The 20802-nt window shown below is 56.0% G+C and overlaps 1 protein-coding gene across 7 annotated transcripts in view; it reads right to left on the bottom strand.

The window, feature by feature from the left end:
- Positions 1-20802, bottom strand: part of TTC38 (tetratricopeptide repeat domain 38) — a 28668-nt gene continuing 7866 nt past the window's right edge. For 2 of the 7 annotated variants that reach the window (XM_064368218.1, XM_064368223.1), the window contains 10 exons: positions 17940-18015; positions 14317-14436; positions 12292-12351; positions 11037-11075; positions 9259-9340; positions 6968-7129; positions 6006-6114; positions 5105-5264; positions 4768-4841; positions 1-1923 (listed from right to left, as the gene is read on the bottom strand). In XM_064368218.1, coding sequence (XP_064224288.1) covers positions 1833-1923; positions 4768-4841; positions 5105-5264; positions 6006-6114; positions 6968-7129; positions 9259-9340; positions 11037-11075; positions 12292-12351; positions 14317-14436; positions 17940-18015 — 973 coding nt within the window. In that variant the 3' untranslated portion in view covers positions 1-1832. Of the gene's footprint in view, positions 1924-4767; positions 4842-5104; positions 5265-6005; positions 6115-6963; positions 7130-9258; positions 9341-11036; positions 11076-12291; positions 12352-14316; positions 14437-17939; positions 18016-20802 lie in introns of those variants that run through there. The other 5 variants (XM_064368219.1, XM_064368220.1, XM_064368224.1 and 2 more) reach the window with 5 other exon arrangements.

Genomic DNA, 20802 nt, shown 5'->3' with positions numbered 1-20802 from the left:
TTATACAGAGTTCAGCTCCATTTATTTATGCATTCATTTACCAACTTTCATTGACAGCTATTCAGTGCAGGCCATTTGCCGGGTGATGCTGAGGACAGATGCTGTCTCTGACCTGGGGAGGTCATGGCAAGGGTGCAATAGCAAGGGCAGGTGCCAAGGGCTGAGGGGCACAGAGGCAGCACCCTCACCAGCCTGCAGTCGGAGTTGGGGGGTATAAGGCTTCCTGGAGGAGGAACCAGGGTTCCCAATTACACAGCCAAGTCACGTCTTGCTCGGAACCAGGAGACGGGAGGGAGGCTCCTTCTTAGGATGTGTCCCTAGCTCCTGGGTAGAGAAGGCACTTCACTGGAAATCCTACTATAATTACCCATTTTCTTGACTAGATGTCCCACCTACTTAATTGTTTTCCTCCTTGAGACAGAGTCTTGCTCTATCACCCAGGCTGGACTGCAGTGGCACGATCTTGGCTCACTGCAACTGCTGCCTCCCAGGTTCAAGTGATTCTCCTGCCTCAACCTCCTGAGTAGCTGGGACTACAGATACATACCACCACGCCTGGCAAATTTTTGTATATTTAGTAGAGATGGGGTCTCACCATGTTGGCCAGGCTGGTCTCAAACTCCTGACCTCAGGGGATCCGCCCACCTCGGCCTCCCAAAATGTTGAGATTACGGGCATGAGCCGCCGAGCCCCACCTACCTTAAGTTCAAGGAGAAGGTGTCTCCCCAGGACCCAACCCCAGGCCTGGAGCATAGATGCTCAAAGACTTAGAGGAACTGGGCATGAGCAAACTGTGGACACTCAATAGATTTGGAGGTCTCCTCTCCCTTCTAGGAGGCCTGCCCACTTCCTGCCCTGATGAATCCCTCCCTAAGTTCAGTACGAACTGAAGGAACTTGAAAAACATCTGTGCACTGGGACCACTCCTCACAGGAAGGCTGAAAGCAGACAACCGAGTCGGCAGCACATTCAGGAGGGCACTCAATGGGGAAGCAGGAGCCAGGGTCGGCATTCGCAGGACCCGCTCCAAGCTTGTCACAGCCACACATCACAGCACTCTGGGTTTTGCCACAACAGAGCAGCCCTGAGCTCAATCCTTGCACTTCGGAAGTGTGTTTATGATTAAAATCATAGTGGACATGAAGCCCTCCAATGATGTGCAGTTTAAAGAGAGACAGCTCCAAGCAGCAACACAGTCCCCGCCAGGGGCCGGAAGTCTCGCCCTAGAGACAGAGGAGGACCCCATGTGCGCGTTCATCTGCAAGGAGGGCAGGGGGTGCAGCAGCAGGGGGCGGGGGCCAAAGGCAGCAGGCGGGCCACTCCCCTACCCTTGGTACCCTCACCTGAAACATGGGACAGCAACACAATGAGACGACAGAACCTGTCTAGAATATATGGAAAAGTAAATGAAAAGGTCCATCCCAAGGGCAACCTGGTGGGGAGCGGGACAGGTGGGGGAGGCTGCCTCTGGAAGACTCGTCCCAGCGGAATCAGCCCCCACCCCTGCCCTGCCTTCCAACCCCTGAACCACCAGGCAGTAGACACATTCCCCTGGGAAACAGAATTTGTAAGGCAGGTGGAGAGAGCAGCACCCACACTGGCTGTGACTGCTAAAAAGACGTGCTGGCCCTTCTCCAGGACTGCAAGAAGATTCAGAATCACATTTAAAATTAACCTTTGACCCCTTTCCTGTAAAACTGAAGATCACCCTCTAACAGCCCTAACAAACAGGCTCTGGCCGTCTCCCCTCCCTAAGCCGATGGAGCAGCTGACTGGACGCTAGCGAGGCCATCACTGAGGTTCTACAGGGTGGAGGCGGCCAGGCTGGCTCACTACATGAGGTGGACAGAAGTCGCCTTGCGGATGAGCCGCTCTGTCAGAGGTGAGTTGGGCTTCAAGGCATCACGCTCCATCAGAAGGCTCCTGCGGAAACAGACACAGAGGTTCTGTTGTAGAACCTTCTAGAGGGATGTGGGGCCTGGTGGTCCCTTGGTCCCAAGGCAGAACACAGGCAGGCTGGGCTGCCGCACTGAGGGAACAGCAAGGGCCAAGGCCCAGGGGCAGGAGGCCTGGCCTCAGTTTGGGGAGAGGTGAGGATGGGAGGGCACAGACCTCCAGAGCAGGAAGCAACACCAACGAGGGGGCAGAACAGGTGTGAAGGGGAGAACCCAAGTTTGAAGAGAGGAAGCCCAGGTACGGTTTGAGGTAAAGACCCAGCTGTGGACTGAATGTCTGTGTCCAGGCTAAATGTATACGTTGAAGCCCAAATGCCCAAGGTAATGGTATTGAGAGCAGGGCCTCTTGGAAGTGATTAAGTCATGAGGGTGGGGCCCTCCTGAATGGGATTAGTGCCCTTATAAGAAGAGATGGGTGTGGTGGCTCATGCCTGTAATCCCAGCACTGTGAGAGGCTGAAGGAGGAGGAACCCTTGAGACAAGGAGTTTGAGTTTACAGTAAACTGTGATCACACCACTGCATTCCGACCTGGGTGACAGAGACCTTGACTCTAAAAATGTTAAAAAATTAAAAAAGAAGAGACCTGAAAGAACTAGCACTCAAAGGAAAGGTCATGTGAGGACACAGCAGGAAAGCGGCTGTCCACAGCCAGAAGGGAGGCCTCACCAGAAACTGAGCCCTGCCAGGCCTCTACCCTGGCCATTTCGGCCTCCAGAACCGTGAGACGAGGCATGCCGACTGTGCAAGCCACCCAGTCTGTGGCACTTTTCTTCTGAGATGGAGTCTTGCTCTGTCGCCCAGGCTGGAGTTCAATGGTGTGATCTCAGCTCACTGCAAACTGCACCTCCCAGGTTCAAGCGATTCTCCGGCCTCAGCCTTCCGATTAGCTGGGATTACAGGTACCCACCACCACGCCCAGCTAATTTTTTGTATTTTTTAATAGAGACGGGGTTTCAGCATGTTGGCCAGGCTGATCTTGAACTCCTGACCTTAGGTGATCCACCTGCCTGGCCCTCCCAAAGTGCTGGGATTACAGGCATGAGCCACCACACCCAGCCCGTCTGTGGCACTTTTTAAATAACAGCCCCAACTGACTAAGACAGCCCCACACACCTGACAACAGTGGTTCTGTAGGGCGTGAGTGGTGTGAAGGGGCTGGGGCCCGGCACTCAGTGTCGGGGCTCGAAGATCCCTTCTCAAGGCTGGGGTGGAGGGTTTCCCACTGTGGGGGCTGGTGAGCTATGCCTGATGGCCCCAGGGATGCTGCCTAGTGGCAGGATGGGACTAGGAGAAAAGACACCCCCAACACCTCCCACCACAGTCAGCTCCCTGTGCAGCTTGCTCTCCCTCCCATCCTCCCCCACGGTACCTTGGGGGGGCCCATCAGCACGGCTGCACTGCCCCCCAGATGCTCACCCCAGCTCTGCCCTCAACCCTCCTGTCCACACAGCCACTTTCCCACCACTGCTGCCAGAGGCGCCACCTCCCAGCCACACTGAAGCCTGGAGCTCCCCAAGGGGCTTGACCACTAAAACACATGCATGGTTTTGTCTATGGCCATGGAAGGGCAGAGTGGGCAGCATGTGTCCAAGACGTTTTCCAGTTTCAGGCAGTTCAAGTGCTGCCAGCCAGACCCGTTTCGTCAGCACCACGGAGGCTGCACGGCTCACTGTGGGAGCCCTGCCTGGAGGGAGCTGCGCTGGTGCACCCGCGCCTAAGCCACTGGGCTTGTCACCAGCCAAGGGCCTCCTGTGGCCCCGGGCTGCCACCTGCTCTCCCAGCACACCCTCCCCACCAGGCACCCACAGCCCCTCTATTCTTACTTTCCCCTATGTCTGAGGGTCCCGGGGGACCTGGGCAAGGAGAGATGTCACAGTCTCCCCTCAGGTGCACAGGGGCTATACAGCCGCTGGCCGAGAGCTCAGCTGCCTGAGTGGAGGGAGGCAGGCCGGGCCATGGAAGTACCAAGGCTGCTGGCAATGGGGGGGCTCCTGAGGGTTCCCCCGGCACTCTCACCAGCTAGCTATGCCACCAGCCTCCTGACACACTCACCCTCCAGCTATGTCACTCACCTGGCAGCTATGCCACCCTCCTGACACTCTCACCCTCCAGCTACGCCACCCTCCTGACACACTCACCCTCCAGCTATGCCACCCTCCTGACACTCTCACCCTCCAGCTACGCCACCCTCCTGACACTCTCACCCTCCAGCTACGCCACCCTCCTGACACACTCACCCTCCAGCTATGCCACCCTAACACTCTCACCCTCCAGCTATGCCACCCTCCTCCGAGCCCCTGGCTTGGCCTGGCTAAACCCACTGGGCTTTCAGGTGTGCCCTCAGCTGCCACTCCCTCAGTGCACGTTTACCTGTTTCTGTGGGTCTGACTGCTCCCTGTCGCTACCCCCACTACAGATGTGCTCCCGGTAGGCAGTGCCTGCTGTGCCTGCTCACTGCTGCCTCTTGGCACCCAGCACAGGCAGGCAGGAGAAATGAGCTGAGGTCTAACTGAGCATTAGGTAAAGGGTGTTCCAAGCGGTGGGCACGCACATGCAGAGGCCTGGGGGCCTAAAAAAGCAGGACGTATTTGCGTAACTGGGTAGCTTAGCATGGCTGAAAGGGAGCAGGCTGGGGAGGGTGGAGGTTGAGCCCACTAACAAAGGAGAACCAAACTCCCCACAGCCTTCCAACTTCACAGCCTCAGAAGCAGGAGCATCTCAGGCTGAGGGCGGTGGGGCCTTCAGGCGCTCCCGAGGTCTGAGGGGAGAACCTGTGAAAGTTGGAGTGCTGGGCAGGGGCCAGGAGCTCACCTGGCCACGTTCTTATGGACACTGGAGGTGCAGTTTAAGGCCGCGTGAATCAGTAGCTGGTTGAAGACATCTCTCTGAAATGTCAATTGGGCATGTGAGGCTCCTGTAACTCGGGAAGGGGGAGGTGAGCTCCTGCCCGCTGTGGGTTGCCTGCTCTCCAGGGGAACAGTGGGGTTGATGCCGCACCCTTGATGACAAACTGATAGCGTGGGAGCATAAGAGACACATTCACACTCACATTGTGGGCACCAACACCACGGGAGAGACTTGGGGGCTGCAGGCACCCAGACTCCCTGGCTCAGGCCCCGGGCGCCCTGGCTGGCAGCTGTTGGCTCACCTGGGCATTGCTGCCACCGAGCTGGACAATCCGGTAGCGGATGGGCAGGAGCAGCTCCAGGACATGGTCGGGGTTCCCGGCCTCAGCCTCCACCAGGGCCTGGCACAGGGGCAGCCCCACATCTCGGGCCAGGAGGTGCTGGCAGTTCTCCCCTGGGGATCTGCAAACCCGAGACAGTGCCCTCAGCTGCCTGCCCACCACAGAACGTCCGGGAGGGGCAGGGCCATTTCTTCCTCATCGAGGTGTCCCTGGCCCACCGATGGGGTGAAGTGACAGGCGGGGCAGCCCATCGAGGGGACAGGACGGGGCACTGAGCTCACAACTAGGTTGCAGTTCGCCCATTTCCAGTTGCCTAGTCCCCCACCTTCTGGCCTCAGTTTGCTCATCTGTGAAGCAGGCATAACAATGCCAGTCTAGGCCAGGTGAGGTGGCTCACACCTATAAGCCCAGCACTTTGGGAGGTTGGGGCGGGCGGATCACGAGGTCAGATCGAGACCATCCTGGCTAACACAGTGAAAGTCTGTCTCTATTAAAAATACAAAAAATTAGCTGGGCATGGTGGCATGTGCCTGTAGTCTCAGCTACTTGGGAGGCTGAGGCAGGAGAATTGCTTGAACCCAGGAGGCTGAGATTGCAGTGAGCTGAGATCACGCCACTGCACTACAGCCTGTGTGACAGAGCAAGACTCTGTCTCGAAAAAAAAAGAAAAAATGCCAGTCTAACAAAACTGTCAGGATTGCTGACAATACAGGCAAAAGCCTGGCACCACAAGTCAAGGCAATCACCACCCCCAGAAGGGAATCAGCAAGGCAGCCCCAGTCTCTCAGGCCAGCCCTCACCAGCCCTTGGCAGGCACCATCCCTGATTTAGATGGGGAAACAGGCTCAGAGCAGAGAAGTACCTCATCCAGGACCTCAGGGCTTGCCAGCAGCAGGTGTCTCTGGTTTCAGGGCTTCGCTGTGTCCTCTCCACGGGAGGCAGCCCTGTGACCCTGAGGACCTCTACCCACCCTGGGGAGGGAGGCAACCCTGTGACCCTGAGGACCTCTACCCACGCTGGGGAGGGAGGCAGCCCTGTGACCCTGAGGACCTCTACCCACGCTGGGGAGAGAGGCAGCCCTGTGACCCTGAGGACCTCTACCCACGCTGGGGAAGGAGGCAGCCCTGTGACCCTGAGGACCTCTACCCACGCTGGGGAAGGAGGCAGCCCTGTGACCCTGAGGACCTCTACCCACGCTGGGGAGGGAGGCAGCCCTGTGACCCTGAGGACCTCTACCCACGCTGGGGAGGGAGGCAGCCCTGTGACCCTGAGGACCTCTACCCATGCTGGGGAGGGAGGCAGCCCTGTGACCCTGAGGACCTCATACCCACGCTGGGGAGGGAGGCAGCCCTGTGACCCTGAGGACCTCTACCCACGCTGGGGAGGGAGGCAGCGCTGTGACCCTGAGGACCTCATACCCACGCTGCAGAGGGAGGCAGCCCTGTGACCCTGGGGACCTCTACCCACGCTGGGGAGAGAGGCACCCTGTGACCCTGAGGACCTCTACCCATGCTGGGGAGGGAGGCAGCCCTGTGACCCTGAGGACCTCTACCCACGCTGGGGAGGGAGGCAGCTGTGTGTCCTGGGGCAACCAGTTGTACAGCTGTGGGCCACACACCTGCGGGTGCACATGCCTCAGGGGTCCACACTGGGGACGCACATCTACAGGGGTACACACCTGGGAGCAGCCTCCATGGGCATTCCCTGAGCTGCACTCACAGATGGGGCAGGCACTGAGCAGGTCTCGGCATGGCCCTAGCACCCGGTCACCCTCTCAGCAGGGTGGGGACCCCCACCCCAAGAAGGTCCCCTCTGTATACTCGCTGGCATCTCGCAGGGTGGTCAGCAGCTCCTGTGTGGTCTGGGGGTCGTGTGCACCCAGGGACGCCATCAGGAAGTGTGCGTCGTTGAACAGCAGGACGTGGTCTTGGCTGTGCTTCTGGGTCACAGGCAGGACATCTTGCCACCGCTGGCCCAAAGACACCCCTGAGGACACGGGGAGGAGACCCAGGGCCTGGTGTGAGGCTCTTGGCCATGTCCTGTACATAGGCCTCCTTCACAGCGTTTCCCTTGGAGGCCCTGATGACCCTGTCCCAGGTGAGAGGGTGGGAGGTGGGCAGCGTCTGGCCTTGTGTGCAAGCCTGTGCTAGGACTGTCTAATCGTAGAGGTCACAGATACATAAGTAGGAAGCACATTTTTAAACGTGTCAAAGGCTATTAAACAAAGCCTCTGGCTGCTTTGACAAACCCCAGGCGTCTTGGATCCTCCAGCTTCCCAGTGGATCCCCAGCCTCCCCACAGATCCCACAACCTCCTCGCAGATCCCCCGGCCTCCCTGCGATCCACCAGCCTCTCCATGGATCCCCTAACGTCCCCACAGATCCCCTGGCCTCCCCGAGATCCCCTGGCCTCCCCATACATCTTCTGGCCTCCCCGATGATCCCCCGACCTCCCCACGGCTCCCCCGGCCTCCCCAAGGCTGCCCCAGCCTCCCCATGGCTCCCCCAACCTCCCCACACATCTTCGGCCTCCCCAAGGCTGCCCCAGCCTCCCCACGGCTCCCCCGGCCTCCCCAAGGCTGCCCCAGCCTCTCCACACATCCCCCAGCCTTCCCACGGATGCCCTGACCTCCCACAGCTCTCCCAGCCTCCCCATACATCCCCCGGCCTTCCCACGGATGCCCCGACCTCCCACAGCTCTCCCAGCCTCCCCACACATCCCCCAGCCTCCTTACTTTTCTCTGGGTCTCCAGCCTCAGGCTGCTCTTCCCACAGGTGGGCTCCCTGGCTCCCACACCCTCAGCCTGCTCTTCCCACAGGTGGGCTCCCTGGCTCCCACACCCTCAGCCTGCTCTTCCCACAGGTGGGCTCCCTGGCTCCCACACCCTCAGCCTGCTCTTCCCACAGGTGGGCTCCCTGGCTCCCACACCCTCAGCCTGCTCTTCCCACAGGTGGGCTCCCTGGCTCCCACACCCTCAGCCTGCTCTTCCCACAGGTGGGCTCCCTGGCTCCCACACCCTCAGCCTGCTCTTCCCACAGGTGGGCTCCCTGGCTCCCACACCCTCAGCCTGCTCTTCCCACAGGTGGGCTCCCTGGCTCCCACACCCTCAGCCTGCTCTTCCCACAGGTGGGCTCCCTGGCTCCCACACCCTCAGCCTGCTCTTCCCACAGGTGGGCTCCCTGGCTCCCACACCCTCAGCCTGCTCTTCCCACAGGTGGGCTCCCTGGCTCCCACACCCTCAGCCTGCTCTTCCCACAGGTGGGCTCCCTGGCTCCCACACCCTCAGCCTGCTCTTGCCCCATCTGGCCATGTTGAGCCCTGTGGCCACTCGTCCTGCAGCAGGCTGCTGGCTTCTGTGTCCTGGTGGCTTTGGATGGGCCGCTCTCTCTGAACGTAACTCTTTCCTTGTCTCTGCCTAGCAAACCCCACACATCCTTCTGTGGCTCACATTTCACCTCCATTAGGAAGTCTTCCAGAATCTCTAGAAAGAGCCTGCCATACCCTCCCTCAGGTCCCCGAATTGCTCAGCCTAGGCCTGCACCCCCACTGTACTGCTGACCTAGGGCCTAGCCCAGGCCCCTGTGGTTCCAGGATGGCTCTGCTGAGCCTGAGGTGAGAGGAGAACCATCTGGTACCCCAGTGGTTGGCTGGAGCCCTTGATAGCCCCCAGAGCTGTGGCTGGTCCCTCCAGGCTACCTACAGAGCAGGACAAGGTTGAGAAACCTGTCTACAATCCCAGGGAGTTGAGAAACTCTCCCGTGTTCTAGAAAGGAGGTGGCGTCGAGACAGGTGGCCAGGTGCCACCAGTGCCCTGAAGGCTTGGCAGGTCAGCCACGGGAACAGCACAGCAGGTGCCACCCTGGGTGCAGAGCTGGAGGCTTCCACACCAAGGAGTGGTGGGAACTGGAAGAAAGAAGAATGCGGCCTGGGCACCTCCTCCAGCTGCACAGCAGTACCCAAGGCAGCGGCCAGGTGTGCCCATCCCAAGGTCTGCAGAGGGGCCTAAAGCAGCTCACCCATGAGCTCCTACCCAGCCCCGGGCCGAGGCCACAGCACCCTCTTCTCATGATGTGGGAAGAAGAGGCAGGAGCCAGCGGGTCTGTGGGGGTTGCTACCTTCCATCTGCAGGCGGTAGAGCATGGAGCAGCTGTCCACCACGTCCAGCATTGAACCACCGGCCTGCAGGCTGGGAAGGATCTGGAAGACAGGGCGGCCAAGGCGGGCTCAATGAGGGGTCTGCAGGGCCAGCTGGGGGCCAGCCTATCTGGGTAGGGTGGGCCTGCATAGAGCAAGCCCTCTGCCACTGTCCCCACCACCTCAACTAACAGACCCATCACCTTCAACTGGGGTGTGAACTGCTCCAAGCACTAGAGGGGTCACCAGGCAGACCTGAAGGAGCCCACTGCATCGCAGGCCCAGGGCCCGTGCCAGGCCCAGGCATCTGTCACCTCCCACCCCTAGGCCTCAGATCACACTAGTAGGAGGGTTGTCTGCCCGATCATGTTTCTAGACTCAGCTTTGCTGAGTGGGCCACCTCAAGCTCATGGTGTATTATGCCACCCTTCATTTCTTTCTTTTGTTCATTTGTTTGAGATGGAGTCTCACTTTGTCGCCCAGGCTAGAGTGCAGTGGTGTGATCTTGGCTCACTGCAACCTCCACCTCCAAGGTTCAAGTGATTCTCCTGCCTCAGCCTCCCGAGTAGCTGGGAAGATTACAGGCGTCCACCACCATGCCTGGCTAATTTTTGTATTTGTAGTAGAGACGGGGTTTTACCATGTTGGCCAGGCTGGTCTCGAACTCCTGACCTCAGGTGATCCACCCACTTCGGCCTCCCAAAGTGCTGGGATTACAGGCATGGGCCACCTCACCCGGCCCACCCTTCATTTCTTCCTACAACTTCCTAATTATGTAGAAAGGATTCCTTCAAGGGAAATGTTCTGTGTGTTTTTCTCTGGTGTTTACGTCCCCAGATCGCAAGCATTTCTATGGTCCCAGGCTTTTATAATGAAGCCATCACTAGGGTCCTTGGGAGTTGTGAGTCAGGCTTTTTTTTCTCCTCTCAAAAGAATGCCTGGGCCTGGGGAGGAGGAATGGGGAGTTAGTGTTTAATGGACATAGAGTTTCAGTTTGGGAAGATGAAGAATGTTCTGGAAATGGAGGGTGGTGATGGTTACACAATGTGAATGTGCTTAATGCCACAGAACTATACACTTAATTTTTTTTTTTGGAGACAGGGTCTCACTCTGTCACCCCAGGCTGGAATGCAGTGGCATGATCTTGGTTCACTGCCTCCTGGGGTTCAAGCAATTCTTATGCCTCAGCCTCCTGAGTAGCTGGGATTACAGGCACCTACCACCACGCCTGGCGCATTTTTTTATATTTTTAGTGGAGACAGGATTTTGCCATGTTGGCCAGGCTGGTCTTGAACTCCTGACCTCAAATGATCCACCTGCCTTGGCCTCCCAAAGTGCTAGGATTACAGGTGTGAACCACCACACCCGGCCTTGTACACTTAATTTTATGTTATTTATATTTTATCATGGTAAAGTAAAAAAATTCCAATGGGTAGACCAGTTGTCTAACTAAAGAAAAATGATATGAAGGGGCTGGAGAAAAGTCCACGATTGCAGACGAGGCCCTCAGACGTGTAAATCTATCAACACCCTCAGGGGGAGCAGAGCCAACCACTGTCGCCATCACAGGCAGGGTTACAACACTGCTCCTGGCCCCTCCTGGCTCCTCCTGACCCCATGAGGCCTTACACAAGAAACGTGTTCTTGCTCCAGCTGTTTTTTCTGGCTGGGATAACCCGATGAACTCAAAGATCTGGTCTGTTTGAGACTAAAAGGCAAAATGCTGCAACAAAGCGCACAGGGTGTGAAGGCAACTTACGTGGGTATCGTAGATGGTCAGCGCGGCCTCATATTCACCCTGGAAGAACAAAGTTCTCCTGATTAAGCTCTGGAGAAGGCAAAGTGTAATGCTGAAAACCGCCAGGCCAAAGCACCCGAAGCATGGCCTCCAGCCTCCACCTCCCCTCACAGGGGGATGGGTGGTGCCTCGGCGGCATTAGGGCGGGAGAAGGTGAACCCGCTTCCAACCAGGCCTCTGGTTCCCAGCATAGGAAGGAGCAGCGCCCCGTGCTGCAGCCACTGAAGAAACAGTTGCTGTGGAAGCATTCTCTCTCCTAGTGGAAGAGGTAATATAGGTATTGCTCATACTAACTGCTGCAAGCTGTTTCATGTATTTCTTTCTAGCCTTTTTCTCCTTCCTTTTGAGATGGGTTTTCCCTCTGTCACTCAGGCTGGAGTTTAGCGGCACAGTCTCAGCTCACTGTAACCTCTACCTCCCGGGTTCAAGTAATTCTCGTGCCTCAGCCTCAGGACTGCCAGGATGCACCACCACACCCGGCTAATTTTTGTATTTTTAGTAGAGATGGGGTTTCACCATGTTGCCTAGGCTGGTATCAAACTCCTGACCTCAGGTGATTTGCCTGCCTTGGCCTCCCAAAGTGCTGGGATTGCAGGCGTGAGCCACTGCGCCAGGCCACCTTTTTCTTTTCTGCATATGTTTCCTCTCCTGTACCTTTAGCTGGGTTCTGTGCTGTCTTCCAGACAGTGTATCGTCACATTCTTATGTCACGACAGGGTCCTCATGTTCTGTGCACTTCTTGCTTTTTGGACATTCAGGGAGCTTCTAGCTTTTGTCCATGATAAAGAGCAGTGCAAGAGACAGCCTCATACATGGAACCCTATGGCGGAATCCCTGGGGTCAAGGGTGTCCCGAGCAGCTGCCACACGGCCTGGCTCCTGCTGGAAGATCTCATGGCCCAGGCAGGTACGCCCGGCGGGGTGGGGGCTTGGCTGTCCATTCCAGCCACAGAGAGGCACTCAGTCTGAATGGTCTCCACTAGTTACACACCACAGATGTGATTCCAGGCTTCAACAGTGAAAAAACCCTAAAGCAACTCAAGCCTGGAATGCTCTTTGAAAACAGGAATGCTGCATTGCATCAGGTCACCACTGAAACATGCAAACACAACAGAACTGCCCCCCCGGGATGTGAATACATAGCAACAGCTAGAAAAATCTTTCTCCCTCTGGACGTCTTCATGGGGTAAGACAGTGCAAACAGATGGTCACCTTACCTTCTCAATCAGATATAAAGCCCAGTGCCAATAGTTATGACAAGCCAACATATCCGAGTCCTGGAGAAAAAAAAAATGAGAATTTTAAAAAAAAAACAAAAAAAAAACGAGAATTTATGAAAAGTCTGAAGGCCTATGGGAAAAATACAAATTCTGTTTTGTGCTAACGCAGAAACCGTCATCTTTTTTTTTTTTTGAGACAGAGTCTGGCTCTGTTGCCCAGGCTGGAGTGAAGTGGCGTGACCTCAGCTCACTGCAACCTCCACCTCCCAGGTTCAAGTGATTCTCCATCTCAGCCTCCCAAGTAGCTAGAATTACAAGAGTGCACCACCACACCTAATTTTTTTTTTTTTTCAGACAAAGTTTCGCTCTTGTTGCACAGGCTAGAGTGCAATCTCGCCTCATGGCAACCTCTGCCTCCTGGGTGCAAGTGATTCTCCTGCCTCAGCCTCCCAAGTAACTGGGATTATAGGCATGCACCACCCGGCTATTTTTGTGTTTTTAGTAGAGACAGGGTTTCTCCATGTTGTTCAGGCTGGTCTCTAACTCCTGACCTCAGGTGATCCACCCGCCTTAGCCTCCCAAAGTGCTGGGATTATAGGCATGAGCCACCATGCCTGGCCATACCTGGCTAATTTTTCTGTCTTTGGTAGAGATGGGGTTTCACCTTGTTGGCCAGACTGGTCTTGAACCCCTGACCTCAGGTGATCCATTCACCTCAGCCTCCCAAAGTGCTGGGATTACAGGCGTGGGCCACAGTGCCCAGCTATAGAAACCATCATTTTTGAGTGCAGGAAACAATATTTTCTGCCTGTGCTGGGCGCCTCCACGCCACATACTTACCTTCCACTCCGAAGGGTGGTGATTATTATGCCTGCATTTACTAAGGAGGAAACTGAGGCTGGGGAGCTTCACAGCCTGCTTGCTCAAGCTAGAGAGCAGCAGCCCCAGGACCAGCACAGAGGAGGTTACTTCAGCAACTCCAGCTTCGCCCTCCTCATGTGTGAAGTTGATAAACGGAATAACAGCCACTTCACAGGGAGATGCGAGGCCCACGGGTGCCCAGAGAGCTCGGGGCACTTCAATAAAACTGCAAGGATCAGCGAAGCACAGTGGCTCATGCCTGTAATCCCAGCACGTCGGGAGGCTGAAGCAGAAGGATCACTTGAGCCCAAGAGTCCAAGACCCACCTGAGCAACATAAGGAAGAGACCCTGTCTCTCTCTAAAAAAAAATTTAAAAATTAGCCAGGTGTGGTGGCATGCACCAGTAGTCCCAGCTACTTGGGAGGCTGAGGTGGATGGATTGCTTGAGCCCAGGAGGTCGAGGCTGCAGTGAGCCCTGATTGTGCCACTGCACTCCAACTTGGGCAACAGAGCAAGAACGTGTCTCAAAAAAAAAAAAAACCTGCAGGGAATCATCAGGCCCAGGACCACACTCCAGCAGGTGCTGGCAAAGCCCCGAGAGCCAGGGGAGCAGGTGGTATGCTGACGGCTACCTTAGGTTGCCCTCAGTATGATGACCTGTGCTGGGCTCGGAGCGGGCCCCTGCTAGGATATTCCAAACTAGGGAAACTGGACTCATGATCCTTGGCAAGTGACAGCGCCCAGCACTCAGGAACCTCAAACAAACCTCACTGTCCCTGAGGAGGGAACCTGACAGCTCCCCCCTTGACAGGTACGAATCTGGAGGCCTGAGGGTCCTCCCAGCACAGCTCAGACTGCATGGCCCCTGCTTGGGAGTCAAGTGCACACCCTCCCCTGATACAAAGCAGGGTGACCCCAAATACAAAGCAGCCTCAGTGGAGTCCCTAGGGCAAGGTTTAGGCCTGGGGCATGGACTAGAATCTTGACTGCACTCTGCTCAGCAGCCAAACACTTGAGGCAGGTGCAAGAGGAGGAGGAGAAGGAACCCCAAGAATTAAGCTACACCCTGTAACTCCTCCTGTTCATAAAGCCTCAGCCTAACTCAAGGGGATGCACTGAATTTCCCAGGGAGGTAACAGACCCAGGGACAAGCATCGTACCTTCCACTGGGCCTCTGAGTGCTGCATGAATTCCAGCCCATCCTTGATCTCTGCTTTCATCTCATGGATGTGAGCGATGGTATGCACTGACCACGCGTCTGTCGGGTTCATAGATAAAGCCTATGCGGGGTGCAGGGAAGAGGATTCCAGATAAAGTGGATCAGTCAGGCTGCCAGGGCAGGCAACGACAGGTCTCTAAGGGGCAAGAGGGGCCTGGGCTGAACGGGGTGGAGCAAGTGTGGGAACAGGGCTCTGACTCAAGACACTGACCATTGGCACCACTTCCTGCCTGCCTAAGCACACCAGCTCACGGGTCTCACTGCCTGGTTCACAGATGAGGAAGCAGAGATTTCGGGAGACTAAGCGACTTGCCTGGGGTCACCCAGCTGGACAGCAACAGGGTCTTTCCAAAGCCAAGGTTCATCCCTAAGCCCACAGCCTTCTGCATACAGCTGAGGCACCTGCAAACATGCCCGCCCTCTCTGGGCCTCAGTTACTGCCAGAAAGGCCACGGATGCTGCCTTCCTCTTAGAGAAATGGTTACTGTCCCTGTGAATGCAGTGTGAACTGTCAAGTGCTCCAGCGGCCGTGGCTGCCTCTTCCCACTGCCACACATGTGAGGAGACGTGGCTTTCTGGGTGCAGAAACAGCTGACTCTAAGGTTATCACAGTTTATGACAAAAGCCGCTCCCACGACCTGTGAGCTTGACAGTAACCAGCGAGGCATGCAGGACTCATGGAGTGATCCTCCCCTCCTAGCTGTTCTTTCTTCTATTTATGTGTCTAGCTCATGTTTGCTAAGCATCTACTAAGCCCCAGGTGGAGCTTAGAAAATGGAGCAGTAGGCTCACGCCTGTAATCCCAGTACTTCAGGAGGCCGAGGCGGGTGGATTACCTGAGGTCAGGAGTTTGAGACCAGCCTGGCCAACATGGTGAAACCCCGTCTCTACTAAAAATACAAAAATTAGTCAGGCGTGGTGGCAGGTGCCTGTAATCCCAGCTACTTGGAAGGCTGAGGCAGGAGAATCACCCTGGGAGATGGAGGTTGCAGTGAGCCAAGATCATGCCATTGCACTCCAGCCTGGGTGACAAGAGCAAAACTTTGTCTCAAAAAAAAAAAAAGAAAATGGAGCAGTAAACAGGCTCACAGAGGTCCCATTGCCTGGCCTGTGCCCAGGTCCCCCATGCCAAATCATGAGTTCCCACCAGCCCACTGCCTCAGTCTCCCCACGCCTTTCACAGGTGTCCAGAAGCCTCAAGCCCCTCTGCCCTGGCCCAGCACCTGCTGCGAGGCTTTTGGCAGGAGGTCGGCCCCAGCAAGCCCTGCCGCTCTGCCCGCCACTCAGCTTTCCTGGGCCCGGCCCACTCCCTGTGGGAACACAGAGGGGAATAAAGCGTGTCTGCAGTGGACCATGGGCACCCCTGGGGCAGGGCCCTGAGTACAGGACTACTTGGGCACAGTCTAAGCAGGCTGGGGGTGGGGCTCTGAGATGGGACCCTGCTAAGTGTGCTGCTTTCACGAATGGCGGGAGTGAAGGGTGGTGGCTGTCACCAGCTCTGATGGGCTGACCCGCTTCCTCCCTCTCTTGGAGCCCTCCCACGGTTCCCTGGGAAAGAGTCCAAACTGCATTCCCAGGCTCAAGGCCCAGTACAATCCAGTCCTCGCCTGCCCCTCTACAGCCCTGGCTCCTGGCCTGCGGCTTCCTCCCAAAGCCTCTACCCATCGAGCCGCTTGGAGCTACAGGACCCCAAGCTCCATGGTTGTGCCTGTGCCCACCGCCTGCCTGCTCCTGCCCCAGTTCCTCCTGCCCTCACCAGCCTGAGGCTACAGACACATGGCCCACGTGTTCCCACCCCTGGCCCTGTCGCAGCTGCTTTTCCCGCCCAGTACTTCTTTTTTTTTTTGAGACGGAGTTTCGCTCGTTACCCAGGCTGGAGTGCAATGGCGCGATCTCGGCTCACCACAACCTCCGCCTCCTGGGTTCAGGCAATTTTCCTGCCTCAGCCCCCTGAGTAGCTGGGATTACAGGCACGCACCACCGTGCCCAGCTAATTTTTTGTATTAGTAGAGACGGGGTTTCACCATGTTGACCAGGATGGTCTCGATCTCTTGACTTCGTGATCCACCCGCCTCGGCCTCCCAAAGTGCTGGGATTACAGGCTTGAGCCACCGCGCCCGGCCCCGCCCAGTACTTCTCTGTGGGGTGCTGGGGTTGGAGTCGAAGAGTTGGCGCCTGCCAGACAAAGGATGGGGGGCGAGAGTAGAGCAGTGGAGCCGGGGGGGACCCCATCCACCACTTCTTGCTCCTTGCAAGGTGCGAGCTTGCATGTACTGTTGGCCACCCTCAGTGGGGGGGCCTGCCACATCTGGTTTGCCACAGCTACCCTTGTCCAGAGCTTCTCCAACTGTCCCATGAGCTCTCAGGTGCCCAGATGGACGCCACCCACGGGAGGGCCCAGCTGCCATGTTCTCCAAGGAACGTTCCTGCAGCTGATCCCTGAATGGTGGCATCCAGTCACCCAGGCCATGAAGCCAAGACTGCCGGAAAGCCACTCAGGTCCCCACAAGCCCTGACCAGAGTTAAAGCAAAGAATGCATCATCCAAGCCTCAAGTCTTGGATTGTGTAGTCAGAGCAGTCTTCAGAGAGCCCAGCGACCCATGGGCCCCAAAGAGTGCTGTCTCCCGGGGAGGGTACTGCAAGCTGACTAGGGCAACTACTGAGGGAAGAAGCCCAGCCAGGACATTGGGAGGCCGGCGCCTGGGCCAGGCAGCTGAAAGGACAGCCGTCGTCGGGTGATCTGGGTAGAATCCAGCTCTGCCATCTCTGAGGCATCTGGCCTTAGGCAGGCTCTAGCCTTAGCCTCTCTCTGAGCCTCGGGCCCCTCATCTGGGCAACAAAGAGTTTAACATCATGTGGGCAGAGCTGTGTGGATGCAGCAGACATACATATCATGCCATGCAGAGCCCAGCACAGGAGCAGCTTGCACTCCCTTGTGCATGACAGCCCCTCCATGGGCCTCAGTTTCCACTCCTGCAAGAGGAGTACAGGAGAGGGACCCCCCCAGAGCATAAGACCACCTGCACCCCATGCCTGACAGCCAGCTGCAGGCTGCCACCTGGCCCTGGGCCCAGGTATCATCATGATTGGCAATCACCACTCAGCTCCCTGAACCTCTAGTGCCATGAGTGATGCTTAGAAATGGCGAAGTTCAGGGAGGAAGGACCAATGTGTATTTATGCCTCTCCTCCTACAGCCCTACACCAGCAGGGCAGAATGGGCTCAGAGCCAGGCAGAGCTGCTGCAAGCCCGGAGCTGCCACTCTGTGCAACCCCAAGTGAGTGGGCTGACCATGGGCTCCCCACACCCCATCAGTCTCATCTGTAGAAGTGGAACCAGTGTCAGACAAGGAACATGGCTCTGGGGACCTCGGGGGCCACAGGTGAACAACAGCCCCTGGCAGGCGGCAGCGGCTCACACTAACCTGAGCTCCCCAGTCTCTGAAAGGAAGTGAGGCCAGGGTGGGGCTCACGGGGTCGCACATGAATGGTGCCCCTCACGTGCCCTGGTCCACCAGACAGCTGCTCCCTGAGGATCAGGGACCCTGGGAAGGGCCCACTTACCTCTCTGGCGAGTTTTTTTGCCTGATCGTAGAAGTTGGTTTCCATCAAGCCAAAAGAGTAGATGCCTTTCACATAGCTAAAAACAGAAAAAAAGATCTCAGAGTACAAAACGGACAGGTAGCAGGCTGAATTGTGTCCCTCCAAAGATACACTGAGGTCCTAACGCCTAGTACCGGGAATGTGACCTTTTATGGAAATGCAGTCTTTGGAGAGGTAGTCAAGTTTAGAGGAGGTCACATGGGATTAGGGTGGGCTCTAATGCAATGCCTGGTGTCCATATAAGAGGGCTGTGTGAAGACACAGATGCAGAGGGAGGGCGGCAGATAAAGACCAAGGCAAAGTGGCGCAGCTTCGAGCCAAGGGACTTCAGGGAGCTCTGGGCACCACCAGGCAATGGAAGAGGCGGGAAAGACCCACCCCTGAGGCTTGGAGGGCGCTGGCCCTGCTGACGCCTTAGATGGGATTCCTGGCCCTCAAAGCTGTGAGTACCTGTCTGCTGCTCCAAGCCACCCAGTTTGCAGCCCTTTACTACAGCAGCCGCAGGAGACTGACACCCCCCAACCCCGTGCCAAGCTCTGTGCTTTTCAGCAATTCCATGCTTCTGACTGGTGAGGGGCAAGGTAAATGTTACATCTGCACAATCATCCCCAAGCTCAGCACAGAAAGCGGGCCTGCTCCTCAGTGAGCATCCCTCCCACCTCCTAAGAATCAATACGGGTCTCCACTGAGAATAACAAGGGTCCTCTCCCTCCTGTCTGCCTGGTGACGTCCACCCAGAGGCATGACCCAGGGGCACCTCCCTGGGAAGCCTCCGTGACCTGTGGGCTGTCCACAGCTCCTCCTTGGCTTCTGCAGTGCTGTACACAATCCCCTGCCTGGCCTGCACTGTACTCAGTGGACAGCTGGGTCCTCCTCAGACCCGGAGCTCCCACAGCATGATGGGCCCTGTCTGTCCAACTCATCCTCAGCCCGGGCCCAGCCCAGGATGGGCTGGAAGACACTGCTGAATAATTACACACTTCCAATCACTCTTGTGACTTTTTTTTGTTTTTTGTTTGTTTTTTTGAGATGGAGTCTCACTCTGTCGCCCAGGCTGGAGTGCAGTGGTGCGATCTCAGTTCGCTGCAACCTCCACCTCCTGGGTTCAGGCAATCCTCCTGCCTCAGCCTCCCAAGTAATTGGGACTACAGGTGCTCACCACCACATTCGGCTAATTTTGGTATTTTTAGTAGAGTCGAGGTTTCACCACGTTGGCCACACTGGCCTCAAACTCCTGACCTCAGGTGATCTACCTGTCTCTGCCTCCCAAAGTGCTGGGATTACAGGCGTGAGACACCGCCCTCAGCCCACACTTCCAATCTCATCTGCAACTGGGCACCCGAGTATCTAGGGCGCTCACATGTGAAAGGTGTTCTTTCCTGTTGTTTCTTGGGGTTAAGTGAAAACAAAATAGGGCAATGGGGCTGAGACTAAGATTTTGGCTTCTCTACTGTGCAAGGAGACTGATTCTAGCTTTTGTTATTCATTGAAGCAATGTCTTTTTTTTTTTTTGAGATGGAGTCTCACTCTGTCGCTTAGGCTGGAGGGCAGTGGTGCTCACTACAACTTCTGCCTCCCGGACTCAAGCGATTCTCCTGCTTCAGCCTCCCAAGTACCTGGGACTACAGGCAGGTGCCACCAGGCCAGGCTAATTTTTATACTTTTAGTAGAGACAGGGTTTCACCATATTTGTCAGGCTGTTCTTGAACTCCTGACCTCATGATCCACCCGCCTTGACCACCCAGAGTGCTGGGATTACAGGCATGAATCACCGTGCCTGGCCCCAAAGCAATGTTCTTGAGTACTGGCTTCCAGACTTATCTTTAAAAATATATATATGTATTGAGTGTTTACTGGGGTCATTTAGTCCTCAACACTTCAGCTACTGACTGTATGCTTACTGTGTGTCGGGTACTATTAGGTTCTTGTGACGGTTAATTTTTTATATGTTGATTCGGCTGGATCATGGTGCCCAGTTGTTCCGTCAAACACCAGTCTAGATGTTGCTGTAGAAGTATTTTTATTTGTTTTATTATTATTATTTTGAGACAGAGTTTCGCTTTTCTTGGCCAGGCTGCAGTGCAATGGCACAGTCTTGGCTCACTGCAACCTCCGCCTACCTGTTCAGCCATCCAAGTAGCTGGGATTACAGATGCCCACTACCACACCTGGCTAATTTTTGTATTTTTAGTAGAGACAGGGTTTCACTATGTTGACCAGGCTGGTCTCGAACTCCTGACCTCAGGTGATCCACCTACCTTGGCCTCCCAAAGTGCTGGGATTACAGGCGCGAGCCACCACACCCAGCCTTTTTAAAAATTCTTTTAGAGAGTCTTGCTCTGCTGCCCAGGCTGGAATGCAGTGGCATGATCGCAGCTCACTGAAGCCTCAAACTTCCGGGCTTAAGGGATCCTCCCGCCACAGCCTCCTGAGTAGCTGTGCCTGGATAATTTATTTTTTATTTTTTATTTTTATTTATTATTATTTTTGAGATAGAGTTCCGCTCTGTCACCCAGGCTGGAGTACAGTGGCGAGATCTTGGCTCATTACAACCTCTGCCTTCCAGGTTCAAGAGATTCTCCTACCTCAGCCTCTCAAGTAGCTGGGATTACAGGCATGTGCTATCACACCTGGCTAATTTTTTTCTGTTTTTATTAGAGACTGGGTTTCTCCATGTTGGCCAGGCTGGTCTTGAACTCCTCAGGTGATCCGCCCGTCTCAGCCTCCCAAAGTTTTGGGATTATAGGCGTGAGCCACGGCACCCAGCTATTTTTTTCTTTTTGTAGAATCAGGGTCTTGCCGTGTTGGCCAGACTGATCTTGAA

Source organism: Aotus nancymaae, unplaced genomic scaffold (genome assembly GCF_030222135.1).
Source record: "Aotus nancymaae isolate 86718 unplaced genomic scaffold, 86718_ANA_hifiasm-v0.15.2.pri h1tg000076l, whole genome shotgun sequence".
In the NCBI taxonomy this organism is placed as follows: domain Eukaryota; kingdom Metazoa; phylum Chordata; class Mammalia; order Primates; family Aotidae; genus Aotus; species Aotus nancymaae.
The sequence above is the reverse complement of the archived record's forward strand: the minus strand, read 5'-3'. Positions and strand labels throughout refer to the sequence as shown.